Source organism: Chenopodium album, chromosome 6, assembly GCF_948465745.1.
Source record: "Chenopodium album chromosome 6, dcCheAlbu1.1, whole genome shotgun sequence".
In the NCBI taxonomy this organism is placed as follows: domain Eukaryota; kingdom Viridiplantae; phylum Streptophyta; class Magnoliopsida; order Caryophyllales; family Amaranthaceae; genus Chenopodium; species Chenopodium album.
Window position 1 is genome coordinate 10,280,204 of NC_137839.1, and position 17,088 is coordinate 10,297,291.

A 17,088-nucleotide genomic window follows, 5' to 3' on the forward strand; every position below is an offset into this window, starting at 1 on the left:
ATTTTTGTCTAACTTGTACAACTTAACATTGGACCGTGCCATCACGCCTTCTGTACGTAACTACAAAATATTGCTTTCACCTCTAAACTCAATTGATAAGCCACCATTTGGCAATTTTTGTGGGACCCTCTCCAATCTGGCAGGAGAAAGATTCATGACATAACCATATAATTATATAAATTAAATCTTAGTGCTTAACAAGTTAACATTATCATATTACACAATATAGTTCAACTTTAGCAAGTAATTAATAAAGTTTGAAGAATTTCTCTAATTAAATTTGTTTATTTCTTCTCTTTAATTAACAAGTTTTTGGTTTTGAGAAGGCCTGTTCTTTTGCTCTTCTGTTTGCTCTCTGCATTTGTGTATTTGCGGAAGTAGCAGAATTGCATAAGCAGGAAAAGGCCTAGCTTAATTACTTCATCACAAGAAGTAATTAATAGAGATTATTCAGAGTAATCACTTGCTTATTAATTAGTCTCCATATCTATTAGTTGTAATGGCGGATTTATCCAAAGGTACGCATATTAAAGTTTTTTAATTCTTCTTATGAGTTTCCGCTAAACTAGCTGATATTTACATATATTAACATGTTAAAGGTAAGATTTAGCTAGAGGGTTTTATGTTAAGCTATAATGTACATGCACCTCACATGTCGTTGCATATATAAAACATAATTAGAAACATAATATTGTTGGAATAGATGATTATTAGATAGTCTATAACATCATAAGTTGTTTTCTCGTGTGCTTTTACTTTTTTCGGAATTTCAATAACTACATCAATGGGTTAATTATTATGAAGTATTAGATGTGATATAGAATGCCCATAAGGCTACAAAAGTCCTCTTCTTGGTGTGTGCATGCCTATAAGAAGCCGCATGTACCACATACGTCTAGCATATATGAAAAACAAGCATCTATTTTTTAAAAAAATTATAGTAATATTTGTATAAGCTATTCATGTACTTGTGTTATGTTTGAAATAATGAATAGGTAATGAGGACAAAAGCGTTACGAAGACGAGTAGCTTCAAGATCTTTGGGAAAAGCCCAGCACGTACCTTGTCTTCCAAGAAAAGTGCAAATCCATTAATGAAGATGTTCTCCCGCAGCAGGAAGTTAGGTATTTTCTTATCTTTTCTTATCTCTTTAATTTTTATTTCTTCAACTTGCAAAGATAATTAAATAATGTGTCTATCAGTCAATTAACTAAAACGTGTATGGGTTAAATTAGTTTGATTTAATCAACCTTTATAATAATAAGTTCCAATTTTATAAGAAAGTTATATTTATCATCACACCACTTTATATAAAATACGTGTATAACCGTATAATATGATAACTAAATTGTTTTTCTTTTTGTGAAAGAACATGGTAACTAATTTTAAACAATTGATTATTTACTTATTCTATTCTTCTAGTATAGTAACATCTAATAAAGACAAAATAAATCTATTTCATAGTAGAAAAATATGATACTCCGTAGTTATAAGTTACGACATATTATGAGGTGTGCAATATTAAAGGTGCCAAGAGAACAGGTAAAACGGGCTAACGACATGGCTAGAAGATGTCGTATTACTTTGTCTACCTTTTCTTAATTTGTTGTTCTTTTGTTATTGTAAAAAAAAATAAAATATGTAAATAGAATTTGTTGAAAATTTGAAATACTCTATGTACGGTACAATGTTCTATGGCAATTATTCTATTCTTCTTACATAAAAAAAAAAAAAAAAAAAAAAAAAAAGCCATAAATTGAAATCTAATCTTTTACGTACCTTTGATTAATTCAACCATAAACCGATTTAGCTATATAATTTGTCATCCATAAACGTATTTTGTACTCAAACATCACCTTCTACATACCTTCATACTTTTCAACAAAAAATGAATATTCTTGGGCTGAAATTTCTTCTTGTTTACGTACTCTAATATGATAATAAGTCAACGAGCTCAATTGTATCATAACATGCATGCATAAGCATTGCGCCCAAAATCCATTATTGCCGACATATATATAATATAAAATTATAATTATTTGATTATTATTATATTGGACTCAAGCTATAGCCTTATTTTCCCTTCAAATCTCTTTGGATCAATTACGGACGAATTGTCGTCATTAAAATGGATTCTTCCTATCTACTCACTCCCTTCCCTACTTTTTCCAAACCTCTTATCCAAACAACGGCAGTAGTTTCGCTTCCTTTCTCTCTATTTCTTCTTATCTAAACTAAGTGTTACTCTAAAACCATCTCTAATGGTGAGACTCTAGTGAGTATTTTTAGGAGAGAGATAGTATTTTTTGCAATGTATACCAATAAATTGATATCTAAACTTAGCAACTCCAAAAGAAAGTTGCTAAGTTTGGATACTTAACTTTGAGTCTCATTTGACAAAAAGTGTGGGCCCTTGTCAATATTCTAATATATTTTGTAATTTATTTAAGTTTTACTTATTTTTTTTTATTATTTTTTAATCTTATAATAATTGATGGGGCATAAATTAAAAGTGACATTTGTATATTTTAGAGAGTCTCACCACTGAGAATTTAGACTTTATGTGAGTTGCTAAATTGAGAAAGTAGGTATAATATCACCATTGGAGGTAAAAAAAAAAAAAAAAAACTCATTTTGTATTTCAATACTCAAACTTGAGTCTCACCACTGGAGATGGTCCAACAATAGATAACATATAGACACTGGTGTTAAAAACCCATTCAACCAAAAGATTATGCTCCATCACACGAGATCCCATTGGGCTTGAAGTGTGGATGAAGCATGGGCTCTCCTTGAATATCTATCTGATCACGGTTGCTTGTGTGTAGATAAGAAAACTGATGGATCGGAGTATGCTGATGAAAGCGACCCAAGTAACACTATTGAAGCAGATACTGAGGTGATCGGAGAGACAGCTCCGGCAACTCTCCTAGAAAAACTCACAGAAGATGCTCCAAAGTTTATTGAAGAAGTGGTTAGTACTTATGCTAATAAGACAGAGAATCTGGCTTCAGAGTTGTAAGTTATATATATTGCCTTTTCTATACTGCCTATCTAATTTGTAAATCATTGGATCATTTTTATAAGGAATTTTTATATACATAAAAGAACATTTTATGTAACAATTTTAAACAAAATTAAATACTAGAACATCTTTATGGATGGAACAAAAAAGAGATCGGATTATGCACATCATACTTTTTAATTTGCATGTAATAAGTGCTTTTGACTAACTTATTAATTACGAGTATGAACTTTATTTTTATGGATCTATAGTTTTTGCTTAACTGTTGTTGAATACATTTATACATGTGTTTTAAAGTGAGGTAAATTGGTGATAATATTGCAGGACAAAGGCTATTCCAGTTGCCGAATCCAAAGAATCTACTCCAGGTAATTTTAATTATAATTAAGCATCCAATAATGTAATTCTTTAGAGTCAAATTTTATCATTCTAATATATACTGTATACTAGTTCATGACCAATGCACGTACTTTCTTATATTTTGTGTAACACATAATTTTGATTTTTGACAATTGATATCCTTATTTTAAAATTAGGTTATGCCATTGAAAAATAACACCATTTTGACAATTAAATTAAGGTCATGACATTGAAAAACATAATATCCCCATGATAATTGGATTATCTCACATTCTTGTATGTGTGCGGCAAGTCATCATAGGATTACTTCATTAGTGTTACAATAGTTACTCGGGCAGTGTTATAGGGTTATTCGGATAGTGTTATAGAGTTGTTACTTTGTCAGTGTTATAAGGGTTACTTGGTTAATTAGTGCTTTAGTGAAAATTCTACAGTGGTCGTTTGAAATATGACTATCATAATATTTTAACAAGCAACATTTATGGACGTGATTGCAGCAGCTGAAGAGAAGAAGAAGCCAGAGTTCTTTAGCAAAATAAAGAATGGAGCTGAAAAGGCCAAGGAAGAGCTACAAAGTAAAGCCAAGGAAGAGCTAAAGAAGGTAGAAGGCGGTCTTACGGAAGCATACAAAGCATTCACATCAACATACAACAAGGCCACAACAATTGAGCAACAACCTATAGATGACAAGAAACTCCAAGATGTTAAAGAGGTCAAAACCGATGAAGCGGCGAACGTGCCTGTGCCATTGTCAAGTCCAACTCCAACAGGGCTAGACCATCAAGATGATAATGTTGTGGCTGCTACCAGAGCGGCTGAGCCAACTAAAACGGAGGCAACGACAACGACGACGACAACGGAGGCAGCTAGTCAGCCAGGAGATAACCCTGAGAATAAGCAAGAGGTAAATTGTTTCACTTATTTGGCAGAAGAGCTACAAAAGGTGTGTGCAACATGGAACAACAACAACAAGAAAGAAGAATAGTGTTTTATATTTTAATTCTTTTTGCATGGATATATGTAAATGTATCCAATGGTGTATAATTGGGTTTTAATTTTAATTTGTAATTTTAAATTTGTATTGAATTGGTTAATTACAAGGTTGCATGTATAACCTTGTTGGGTGTGGAATGATTGCAAGGATACTTTGTGAATATCATAATATTAATTGATCCTTTTGTTATATTTTCGTGCATGTAATTGTACGTAAAGAAGAAATTTCATAGTTATCGATGTATTTATAATTAATTGCTAAGTGAACTTTTTTTCCTTACAGTTTTATTAATGAGAGAAGAAAATTAAGAACTGAATTGTACTTATTGGAGCTGAGCTGAAAATAATCTGAAAAGAACAGGCCCTTAGACTAGTACATTCTATGGAGTAATTTCTTTATTTACTTGTTTTGGGCAAAATTATTGTTGTATTACATATATTTTTTAAGTAATACTTAGTAGTTCGAAAGATAAATAATATATATAATTTTTTTTTTTTTTTTTTATCTATTTTGAATATTGTGTAACTAACATTTGGCAATCATACTATGGAGTATTTGCAATTTTGCATACACTCCATGACTCTTTGTTTATGAATATGATTTCTTATATTATAATAATAAATTGAATATAATAATTACAATTTACAACCAAAATCAACATAGTTGCAAAAGCCAATCCCTTGTACACCTTTTCTTAAAGTGATCAAGTTAAATTATTTTGCATTACTAATATTGTATTGAAGTTAACTTTCATATAAAAATGAAAGTTAGTAATTTTAAAACTTTTTATTAAATATGGACCAACAACTGTTAATATTATTATTAAAATAACATTTTGATTAGATATTTTTGTTGATTTAGCGGTCATTTTATTGAAAATAATGTGTGTAGTTTAAAGATATGACATGTTCATTAATTGTTTAATTACAATACCAAAAATAAAGTGGGAATATAAATTGTTTATGCTAATTTTCGTTAGGTGGGATTGAATATCAAAATCTAGGCTACGGATCAACTAAATAAAACCGTGAATAAAACTAATGCAAATATAAAGAAATAACACAAAGAATTGTTGACGCGGAAAACCCGATGAAGGTAAAATCCGAGGGTATAATGAGGATTTACCAAACTTTCACTATGCAAAATATCAAAGGAATCGATTTACAATGTATGCTTAAAGTATTTTAGTAGCTAGGTTGCAATGTGTCTACCGTTGATAGTGCCCTACCCTTATATAGATGCTAATTAGGGTTCACAATTAGCCGTTGCAAGGAGATAAACTACTTCCTCTATTCTAGAAATTATCTTCTCAGTGAATCCTTATCCCACTCATCCCACTAACGGTTGTATCCAGCTGGTAGGGAGACTCAGTCTTGTGTACATCGCTTCCTAGAAAATAGGAAGGCAGTTCTTATGTTTTTCGTCCGTCAGAGCTACTCTTTCGTCATCGAGGTTTGCAGCTTGGTTTTGCCGTTGACATTTGTTGACTTCTACTTGACTTTGACTCACAGGAATTTACGCATAACATAAACAATATTTTTTTTGTTTGATATCTCTATATTTGAAAAAAAAAATTAAAAGCTCGTTATTTGATTATGAATTGTCAAATATAGGGAGTAAACTATATTTGATATCTCTATTACTGAAAATTTAACGAGCTTTTAATTTTTTTTTTCGAAATTTGATTAAAAACGGCGCCTATGATATTAATGCATTTTACGAAAAAAGGTATTACTAACATATTAAAGCTAGTCTCCTTATATTACAAGACTATTCTTGAGGAAAGACCCGGTCATAATACAAAGTCCAAGGCTTTATCAATAAACCAAATCCGCATAGTGGGATTACTAACATGCTTATAAAAGTATTAATAATAATAATTCAATGGTTCAATAAATCCTTTTAATATCCAATAGTTCCAATATAATTCAAAATCCTTTTTAATTAATTCCACATGCTTTCAAAATCAAACCTTGTAAATAAATACTTGAGAATAAAATCTCATATTAATAACTTTTCAAAATCAACAACTCTTCCTTGAAAAACCTCTATTTAATTCAACAAAACTTTTAAAATCAATTCCTTTATTTAAAAACGACAAGTAATCCAAACCATTCAAAACATGATTTAAAAATCAATCATTCAAAATACTTTTATTAAAATCAATACCTTCAAACATAATTTATTTCAAAATCATAATTCAAATAAATTTAATTCAATCACCAATCAAATCATGTAATACATGTTATTCAAACCAATCACTTTCAAAGGTATCTAGCCACCTAAACGTACCTTGATCCTTGCTAGAAAAACCACACAAAAAGAACCTCAAGAACCTTGCTCGAACATACCCTACAAATAAATATAACCTTAATCAATATAAGGTTAACAAATAATTAAAAACCCCCAACTATATGTACATGAACCTTTTAAATTAATTTCTCATAAACATCATTAAAACCTGATTTTACATAATTAAAACTACTCATAATAATTATTTATAAATCCCCCGTAATAATAATAATAATAATAATAATAATAATAATAATAATAATAATAATAATAATAATAGTAATAATAATAATAATAGTAATAATAATAATAATAATAATAATAATAATAATAATAATAGTAATAATAATAATAATAATACTAATAATAATAATAATAATAATAATAATAATAATAATAATAATAATAATAATAATAATAATTGAATAAGATAAGAGAATAAGAAAAGATAAGAAACCAAGGAAAAGAGAAGAATTGGATTTGCGTTGGAAAGAATAGGCAGAACTTGCAGAGGCTATAACATCTTTGATATAACTTCGAATTGGGTGATTCTTGAGCCTAACCTCAAGGATTTTTTGAGAGGAACAATATTATGTGAAACTTCAATACCCCAAAAACTTACCAGAAGTGCCCTAAAATTGGCTTCAAAGATAAACGGGATGATTTGTGTAAAATTGAGGAGAAGAAAAGAAGATAATTGGTGTGAAAAATGTGAGAGGTATGAAGGGTATTTATAGGCTAGACCATGAAAGAATTATGGAAAGAGAATTTGGGAAGAATTATGGTAAGCAGGGTTTAAGGGATTACTTGGAGAAATGAGTAAAAGAATTAAGGAAAGTTTGGATATTAAGGTAATTGTGTATACTTGAATATGGAAGGTATGTATGTCATAAAAAATAATAAGGAAATTAGAATAACTTGGGGAATAATTAAGAAGAATGAATGGCAAGAAAATATGATGATTAGATGTTAAAAATATGGAGAATTAGAATTAAGGAAAATAAGAGATTTTGGGAGATAATTAAAAATATAATTAGCCCTAAATCCATTTTAATCCTAGTGCTGCAAGTAACTTTCCGACGATATCCATTCCCCATCTCATGAAAGGCCATGGAGATAAGGTTTGGTGCAAAGATTCTGAAGGCGTGTGGACGGTGTTGGCGAATTGTTGACAGCTATCACATTTGGCGACATATTGCATGGCGTCTTCATGGAGCGTCGGTCTATCCTTGTCTCTTTGCGATTTTGGCTAGCCCTCTACCTCCAACATGACTGATGCATATGCCATCGTGTAGATGGATAAGGATAGACTGTTGTTCATGTCTTTGGATGCATCTTTGTGACAATCCCGACGCTGATTTATGTAACAAGACTCCATAGACGATATGGTATTAGGAAGGGTATCGTTGGTAAGGTAATCTATGAGGGATTTGTTCCAGCTGTCGTCGTTGTTAACTTCGATGGGAAGGATTGCTTTTGTGGATATAGACAGCTTTTGTAAGTAGACTAAAGGGATATTTGTGAAGGTGGTCTTTTTTAGAGCGAAGGCTAAGTTGGCAAGTGCATCGGCTTAGGCATTTAGGTCATTGGAATTTGTTGGATTGTGAATGGGTTGAAGTGTTTGGATTTTTGTTTGGATATTTCGAGGTAGGCTGTCATTTTGGAGTCTTTTGCAGCAAAATCTTCTGTTATTTGGCTGACAATGAGGAAGGAGTCACTGTATACGTCTAAAGTTGTTGCTCCCAAGTCTTTCGCGACGATCATCCCTGCAATCAAAGCTTCATATTCTGCTTCATTATTAGTTGCCTTGAAATCACAAGATATGGATTGTACTATTATGTCCCCCTATGGCGACTTTAGTACCATTCCCAGGCCAGCTCCTCGTTGATTGGACGAGCCGTTAACGAACAGGATCCAATTGCTTTCTTTGTCGACGTTGTTGATTTCTTCTACCTCTTTGTCAGCAATGGCCTGTAAATCGGGGCTGAAGTCAGCCATAAATCGACTAGAGCCTGCAATTTGATTGATTTCCTAAGTTGGTATTCGATGTCCATTATGCTTAGGGAGATGCTCCATTTTCCTTATCGTCCTGTTAACTCTGGCTTTCTCAAAATAGACTTAAGTGGATAATTAGTCATCACCACTACGTTCTGGGTTTCAAAATAATGCCTCAATTTCTTAACAACGGTAATCAAAGCAAGAGCTAATTTTTCCAAAGACGAATATCTTACCTCAGCTGGGAGCAAGGTTTTACTCACGTAGTAAACCGGTACCTGCCCAGCGTCGTCATCTTCCGTGGTCAGAATTGCGTTGACGGTGACAGCGCTGAAGACAATATAAAGCTGCAAAGGCTCGTTAGTTTTGGGTTTCGACTGGAGGGGTGGCGTCATTAAGTATTTCTTTAAATCCTGTATGCTTTTTCATGATTGTCGGTCCATTTAAAGCCTATTTTTTCGTAAAACATTTTTAAAAAGATGGCATTTGTCCGACGATTGAGAAATAAAGCGATTTGACGCTGCACTCGTCCTGTCAATTTCAAGATTTCTTTAACGTTTCGGGGGGAGGATTGAATATTTATTAAGGCCCTGACTTGGTCGGGACTGACTTCAATTCCCCTTTGCGTTACTACATAGTCGAAAAATTTACCAGCATATACTCCAAAAGAACATTTAGTAGGGTTAAGTTTCATACCATATTTCCGCAATACCTCAAATGTTTGAGAAGGTGGTTGACGTGATCCTATGATTTCTTGGACTTCACTAGCATGTGGTTGATGTATACTTCCATCGTGTCCCCTAGTTGATCCTTGAACATTCTTTTGACTAGTCTTTGGTACGTCAAACTTGCATTTTTTAGTCCAAAAGGCATAACTTTATAACATTATATACCTTTGTCGGTCATGAACGTTGTCTTCTCTTGATCGTCGGGATGCATGAGGATTTGATTATATTTGGATTAAGCGTCCATGAATGTCAGGAGCTCATGACCTGCTATTGCATCCACCATGGCGTCGATGTGCGGCAACGGGAATAGACCTTTTGGGCACGCTTTGTTGAGATCGGTGAAGTCGATGCAAACTCTCCACTTGCCATTCTTTTTGCTGACGACGACAACATTAGCGAGGCAATCTGGATATTTGTCTTCTCTTATATATTTTCCCTGTATCGATCAGCTGCTAGCTGCACTTCGTCGTTGATGATCTTATTTCGCTCCAGAGCAAACTATCGACGCTTCTACTTTACAGGACTGTGATTTGGTTCGATGTTCAGCTTGTGCGAGATGATGCTTGGATCTATGCCAGTCATGTCTTCATTAGACCAAGCGAAACAGTCTTTATTCTCTCGGAGAAAGGTTAGGATAGTATTTTTGAGTTCAGGTGCTAAGTTGGCTCCGACACGGACGGCTTGATCTGGTTTTTCAGGAGCTAAGGGTATTTCGTCGATTTCGAGGTCGTTGGGATTGTCTGGTGTCAGGCCTTGCTGTAATTGCTATGCGGTTCTCATGGTTGGTTTTAAGGTTGTTTTATAGCAATGTTTGGCTTCACGGGGCTCTCCTTTAATCTCTTGGATTCCCCAAGAGGTTGGAAATTTGATTGAACGGTGGTAGGTGGAAGGAATAACCTTTAGTTTGTGGATCCATGGTCTTCCCATGATGGCGTTGTAAGCTGAAGGGCAGTCGACGACATAGAATTTTGTTTGAGGGTTTAGGCCACCTGCATAGGTTGGTAGGGTTATATCTCCGAGAGTTGACATAGTCTAGCCGCTGAAACCGACCAAGGTCGTCGACCTTCTAATGACGTCACTATCTTTCATCCCCATATCTTCCATAGTCCTCCGGAATAGAACATTTGCGGAGCTTCCTCCATCGACCAACACCCTTCGAAGCAGACAATTCCCAACCATCAGAGAAATCACAAGGGAATCTTCATGCTCTTTGTTTATGTTGTTGATGTCGTCATCGTCGAACGTGATGGCCATAGCTTCCAGCTTCTTTTCCAAAGGATCTCTCAGCTCTTCCGGGACATCTGCATTTTCTGTTGACGACTTTGTAATTCTTTTGGTTGCAGAGTAGGTTAATCCACAAATATCTGAACCACCAGAAATAACACTAACTACTACCTTAGGTACAGGCGGCTTTGAGGGCCTGCTTGTCGTTACTGGTTGCATTTCCTTTCTTCTTTCCTAGCAGATGCTTGAGGTTGCTCTCTCCAGCCGGAAGGCGACTTCTCTTTGCGGAGCATAATAATCCTCTGTCTTGTGACCATCGTCGCTCGCACCATTTGCTCATATCCTTTTCTAAATCTAGCTTATTGCTCTTCATTGGACATCGAACTTTTCTGCCTAGAGGCTCCAACTCTTTCACCACCGCTATAATGTTCACGTCAAACCCATACTCGGATATCTCTGGATATTGCGGTGCATCGATGATATGTTCTACCTGCACACTATTAACAGATCATGATCTACCTGTTGTTTCGTATGGCTGATGTCGCCAAGATCCTCGCGAATTGCCTGTAGCCTTGCGATCAGTTGAGCTCTTAACGTTCTGACTGGAACTTTGATTGGCGATGTCCTCGTCGAAACGCATCTAGGCCACAACTCTTGTTCGGACCTCTTCAAATGTTAAGCAGAGATATTTGACCATATCTTTGTACAGATCTGAATCTAAATGTATTCCTCGGAGGAAAGCTTCGATGGCAATCTTGTTGTCGACATTCTTGATCGAGATCTTTTCCTTGTTGAATCTGAACCAATACGGCCTAATGCTTTCCTTTGGTCCTTGGACGATCCGATATAGGTCTCTTGTTGTAGGGAATATTTCAAGCATTATCCCTAACTTGAACCTCACTGTGATCATACACTAAAGTACGATGGCGTCCAAAGGGAAAGAAGATAGAGCAAAAGAGTCGCTAACAAGTTTTAGGAACTTGTAAACCGTTCACAGGGTGAAGGTTACACCCCTTAACGATCCAGGAGATCGTCAACTCCAATAGGTCTGGAACCATGACTGGTAGTTCGGGGATGAAGGTACCTATCCAACCTAAAAGAGATTGAACCTGCCCTAATAATAGGCCTCTACTTCATTCTGATCGTATTCATGTGCGCTTTCTGACTAACATATAATCAATAGGATTAACCCTAAACCTGTTTATCTATGTTGGTTGAATATAAATGCACAAATAAATCTACTATTGGCGATCACTTGAATTATAATCATATTAACCCTAACAAGATTATTAAATATCTTATTAAGCGTGATTACAAGTACAAATTCCCTTTAAACATGTATAAAAGGTGTGATCAAGCAATAACAATAAATATCAAGCAACATAATAATCATCAAAATAATAATTATAATCATAATAATAATAATTAAAATAATCATGATCATAAATTAAAACAATTATAATCATAATTAAAATAATAAAATTAATCATAATTAACATAATCATGTTAAAGCATAATAATAATAGCAAGATCCTAGGCATGATACTAACAAGATTAATAACAAACCCTAGCATGTCACTAAACATTAAAGATCATATATTTAGCCCTAACATGATACTAACATGAATATTAGGAAGAAAATAGGAAGCACCGCAGGAATCATGATTGATATAAGCAAATCACCCTAAATATCATACTAAAGAAAGCATCCTAACATGATACTAGAAACATCCTAAACATGATACTAGGAATCAATAAAACATCCTAACATGATACTAGGAATCAAAATAACAATCTAAGCATGATTTGTATATCATAAAATCAATAAATCAATTAAAGCACTTGCTTGGATGCCTCGTACCTCTTTCTAATAACAAAATACACACGTTAGTAACTTCAAGGAAAATAATAATTAAAACAATTAAATTAAATAATTGAAATAAAGATCTGGGACCAAACCCTCAGAAATTAAAACCTTTCATGTCTAGGGAGAAGGCAACTTCGAACAATTCTAGGTATGTCTAGTGCTAATGTATAAGGAATTGTGTTTGTAAAAAGGGTTGGTTTAGAAAAAGAGAGAGAATCAAGAAATTCTTGATGAGAGTTGATGAGAATTAGAAAGAATAAGAATTGATGATTGAAAACGGAGTTTTTATAGAGAAAATCAGCCAAAAAATAGAAAATTGAACTGGAGTTTCAACGAGAATAAAACTCAATTAGTGCCAGACACTGGACATTAGCGCCAGGCGCTGAAGGTTAGCGTCAAGCGCTAATGCTTAGCGTCAGGCGCTAATAATTAGTTTCACATGTTTTGTTTTTATCATATCTTTTGATCCGGAAGTCCAAATAAGGCATATAATATGTCATTGGAAGGATCTTGAAGTCTACTTTCAACTCAATTGGAATCAGATTAAAATATTTTTTACATAAAAAGATATGTTGAAATAGTGGAAGGGTGTCAGTTTTGGATAGAGTTTCATGTCACATTCATACCTTTTTCATTATAGCTCGGATTTAATATTATAATATATCATTGGAAAGATAATTTCAAGATCTATCCAACCATATAAAATTTGGATAAATATTATGAGGCACAAAAATAAAATCTGAATATATTCCACTTCGTACAAAACAAGGATTCTTAAAAAGAGTAGTTTTATCAATTTCAAACTCTTTGAAACATAATTATCAATCCTAACTCCATTAGGATTTAAAAGAACCTTCTAGAGTATTCTAGAAGACTATAATCAATCCTAATAGCTTTAGGAATGATAATTAATAATAGGCCCTCCCCTAGATCATTGGGCCGCATATAAAAACCAAACCGGGCCCAGTTTAGTATTTTGGCCATAACTTCCTCATTATTCATCGGAATTGGGCTTATAATATATCGTTGGAAAGGTCTTTTCAAGCCCCATCCGACTACACCATTATTAGACCCTTATCATGGACCAAACTAAACTAAAATGCACGTTTTTCAAAAATAAGGTAAGAAAAGAATTATTTTCAAAAACAGAAAGAAGAGATATTTTAATAAAAAATCCTCATCACTAGACTTTTCACACTTTTGCCTCGTTAGATAATCAAATGACATAAAAGGTATTCATCAGTGGGTTTGGTTTTGTGGAGACACATTTGGGTGTCTACACTTGTTTGCTTGTTGAATCGCCTCCTGCTTTCAAAGTAGGAATAAAACTTGTTAATTAACATAGCAAAGCTAGTGATACTACCTGGTTCGAGGTTGCCAAGCCATTTGAAGGCGGGACCAATCAGCGTCGCGCCAAAGGATTTGCACATGCATGCCTCCCAGCACTTGAACGAAATTGAAGCTTGCCACATTCACTGCTTGTAGTACAAGTGCTCGACATGCTGCTCTGGACAGGTTGTACTATCATAGAACGAGGTAAACGTCAGCAGAGACAGTCTTCTAGGAATGCGGGCCCTGGACAACTTGTCGCTAAGCAGAGTTGCTGCGAATCCATCAGGAGCTTTTCTCTGGCAGGGCTCGGAACACCTGACATCTTCTTCATCGTCGACAGCACTCTGGAATTTTAATTCTCTAAAGCGGCCAACCTATGGAGCAAGATATCAGTCTGGTTCGGCTCACGATCATTGAACTGCTGCTCGCCTCCTAGAGTCTGGAAATTCCCTTGTTGCCCAGCGTTCCGGGTCGGGGGCTTAGTCTCCATATCTCCATCATTGGATTCTGTATCGATATCATGCGGAGATTCTACCACGTCCAATGTTGGCATACGCGGCACAATTTCCAAGTTCCTTGGACGACGACGACGGTTGCTTTGGGGAGATTCTAGCTGCCGGCGAAGGGTAACTGCATCAGATTCCGATGCTTCCTTTTCCTTACTCAAGCGTTTGTTGGATTCTTGGGTTGCCACGAGATCAGCTTGAGCTTTCTCATAAGCCTCTTTCAACTGTTCTGGGGTCATCTCATCGGGACTCATATTGAAAGCTGGATTAGGGAATTTAGGGTTTTACCTAGTTGTAGCCCCACGGTGGGCGCAAAATTATTTATGCTAATTTTTGTTAGGTGGGATTGAATTTCAAAATCTAGGCTACGGATCAACTAAATAAAAGTGTGAATAAAACTAATGCGAAAATAAAGAAATAACACAAAGAGTTGTTGACGCGGAAAACCCAATGAAGGTAAAAACCACGGGTAGAATGAGGATCTACCAAACTTTCACTATGCAAAATATCAAAGGAATCGATTTACAATGTATACTTAAAATTATTTTAGTAGCTAGGATGCAATGTGTCTATCGTAGATAGTGCGCTACCCTTATATAGATGCTAATTAGGGTTCACAATTAGCTGTTGAAAGGAGATAGACTACTTCCTCTATTCTCGGAATCATCTTCTCAGTGAATCTAGCTGGTAGGGAGACTCAGTCTTGTGTATATCGCTTCCTAAAAAATAGGAAGGTAGTTCGTATGCTTTTCGTCCGTCAGAGCTACTCTTTCGTCATCGAGGTTTGCAGCTTGGTTTCGCCATTGACATTTGTTGATTTCTACTTGACTTTGACTCATAGAAATTTACGCATAACATAAACAATATTTTTTTTATCTGATATCTTTATATTTGAAAAAATAATATTAAAAGCTCGTTATTTTATTATGAATTCAATTTGTCAAATATAGGGAGTAAACTATATTTGATATCTCTATTACTGAAAATTTAACGAGCTTTTAATTTTTTTTTTCGAAATTTGATTAAAAACGACGTCTATGATATTAATGCATTTTATGAAAAAAAATAAAATAAATGACATCCATTTTGTTTGTTTCAAGCCTATATAGGGTTTTAATAGCATGCACTTTTGTATGGACTTTGAACGGGTTATAATAGCCCGCGCTACGTAAAATGGTATCAACTTTTGATTATGTCAGAGTAAATTATATATAGGGTAACTATAATTCATAATAGATTATTTACTTCTACATGGACCTATTTCACACTAATTTGTTGTGGACTGATAACATTATATACACTATGGTTAGTTGTTTTATTAATTAAAAAAAAAGGTCACTATATTAAAATAAAGTTATATATTATGTTGATATAAAAGTCATTGGGGTATTATAAAGGCTATAAGAGGTTAGTCTTTTTAATGAAATTTTTTATATACTGGTCATTATGAATAATAAAGGTCACTATGTTAATAGGATCACTATGTTCAACATAAAGTCGTATTTCAAATTCACAATAAAGATTATTATGTTAAAATTAGGGTCACAATATTCAATATAAATAATATCAAGGATTTTTTGTAAATAACCACCCTAAAATTTAACATGTGTTGAAATAACCACCCATTTTTGTTGAAAAATAACCACCCGTATTTTACAAAATTGTAGGTTTTACCACCCCTACCTATACTCCGGCCAGTTTTCCGAGCATGTGTCCCACAATTTCATTATGAAGAACCCTAATTTTAAATTCAAGTTAAATTGAATGAATTAAACAACGATCACATCATTAAATTCCTAATAAAACACTTTCCAAACAAAAAATATCATATAACTTGAATTCTACTTCATTAAAACATTGCAAAATAACTAAAAAAATAAATATTAAGTGTGATCTTCAATTACCTTGATGTACAAATTGGTGTAAAAAAATTTAAGTGCGTTCTTTAAAGGATTAGCTTGTCAATTTGCAAAACTAAGAGTAAAAATTGGTAGGATTTGTGAAAGAAATGAATAATTTTAAGTTTGGGAGTAGTTTGTGAAACAAGGGAGGAAATAAATCGAGAAACAACTTTTATAAAAATAAAAAACAGCCGTTATGTGGGGCCGATGCTCGAAAAACTGGTCGGAGTATAGGTCGGGTGGTAAAACCTACATTTTTGGTAAAATATGGGTGGTTATTTTTAATTTCAAAAAAAAAAAGGGAAATTCCCAACGGTAACCCTCTACTTTTTTAATTTCTCAATGGTAACTTCCAATTTTCAAAATTATCAAATATAACCCCAAATTAATAATTAATCATTAAATGTGACATTAGTAGGTTATATGCATGTTTAATGAACCTTTTTCTGTTAAATAGTCCTAACCTTGGTTAATTATTATAGTTAATCTAATTTCCTCCATGATAATTGACCAACTAACCAGAAACTATCTTACGTTCATGATAATTGATTATGCTTTGCCTCCATGAAATGAAAGAAAAAGTGGCGGCTACTAGCAACTAGCAATAGGCCCCTAAAAGACAAATAAAAATATTGTAGTATATTTAGAATTTCAATCAAGTTCCCGTCAAAAAAATTAAAAAAAAAAAAAACAATCAAGTTGGAGTACTATGTGAGTAAGTGGAAAACCTGCTTCCCCATATTTTTACATACATTTTGTATTAGTATATTAAAAAATAGTACTCCAACTTATAATAGTACAAAGTAGAATATGATGTAAGACATATGATAATAATAAACAGTAAAAAAAAAAAATGTAAATGGT

At 33.7% G+C, this 17,088-nt stretch overlaps 1 protein-coding gene across 2 annotated transcripts; it reads left to right on the forward strand.

Moving 5' to 3' along the window:
- The first annotated feature begins 216 nt into the window (after positions 1 to 216).
- On the forward strand, positions 217 to 4,568 carry LOC145634572 (uncharacterized). Of its 2 annotated transcripts, none has more exons than XM_081685990.1 (5): positions 217 to 518; positions 996 to 1,124; positions 2,829 to 3,018; positions 3,350 to 3,393; positions 3,883 to 4,568. In XM_081685990.1, the coding sequence occupies exons 1-5, from the start codon at positions 500 to 502 to the stop codon at positions 4,368 to 4,370; spliced, it is 870 nt and encodes a 289-aa protein (XP_081542116.1). In that variant the 5' UTR covers positions 217 to 499; the 3' UTR covers positions 4,371 to 4,568. The 2 variants fall into 2 exon arrangements, with proteins under 2 accessions (XP_081542116.1, XP_081542117.1); XM_081685991.1 differs by having other exon boundaries at positions 3,886 to 4,568.
- Positions 4,569 to 17,088: the final 12,520 nt, after the last annotated feature.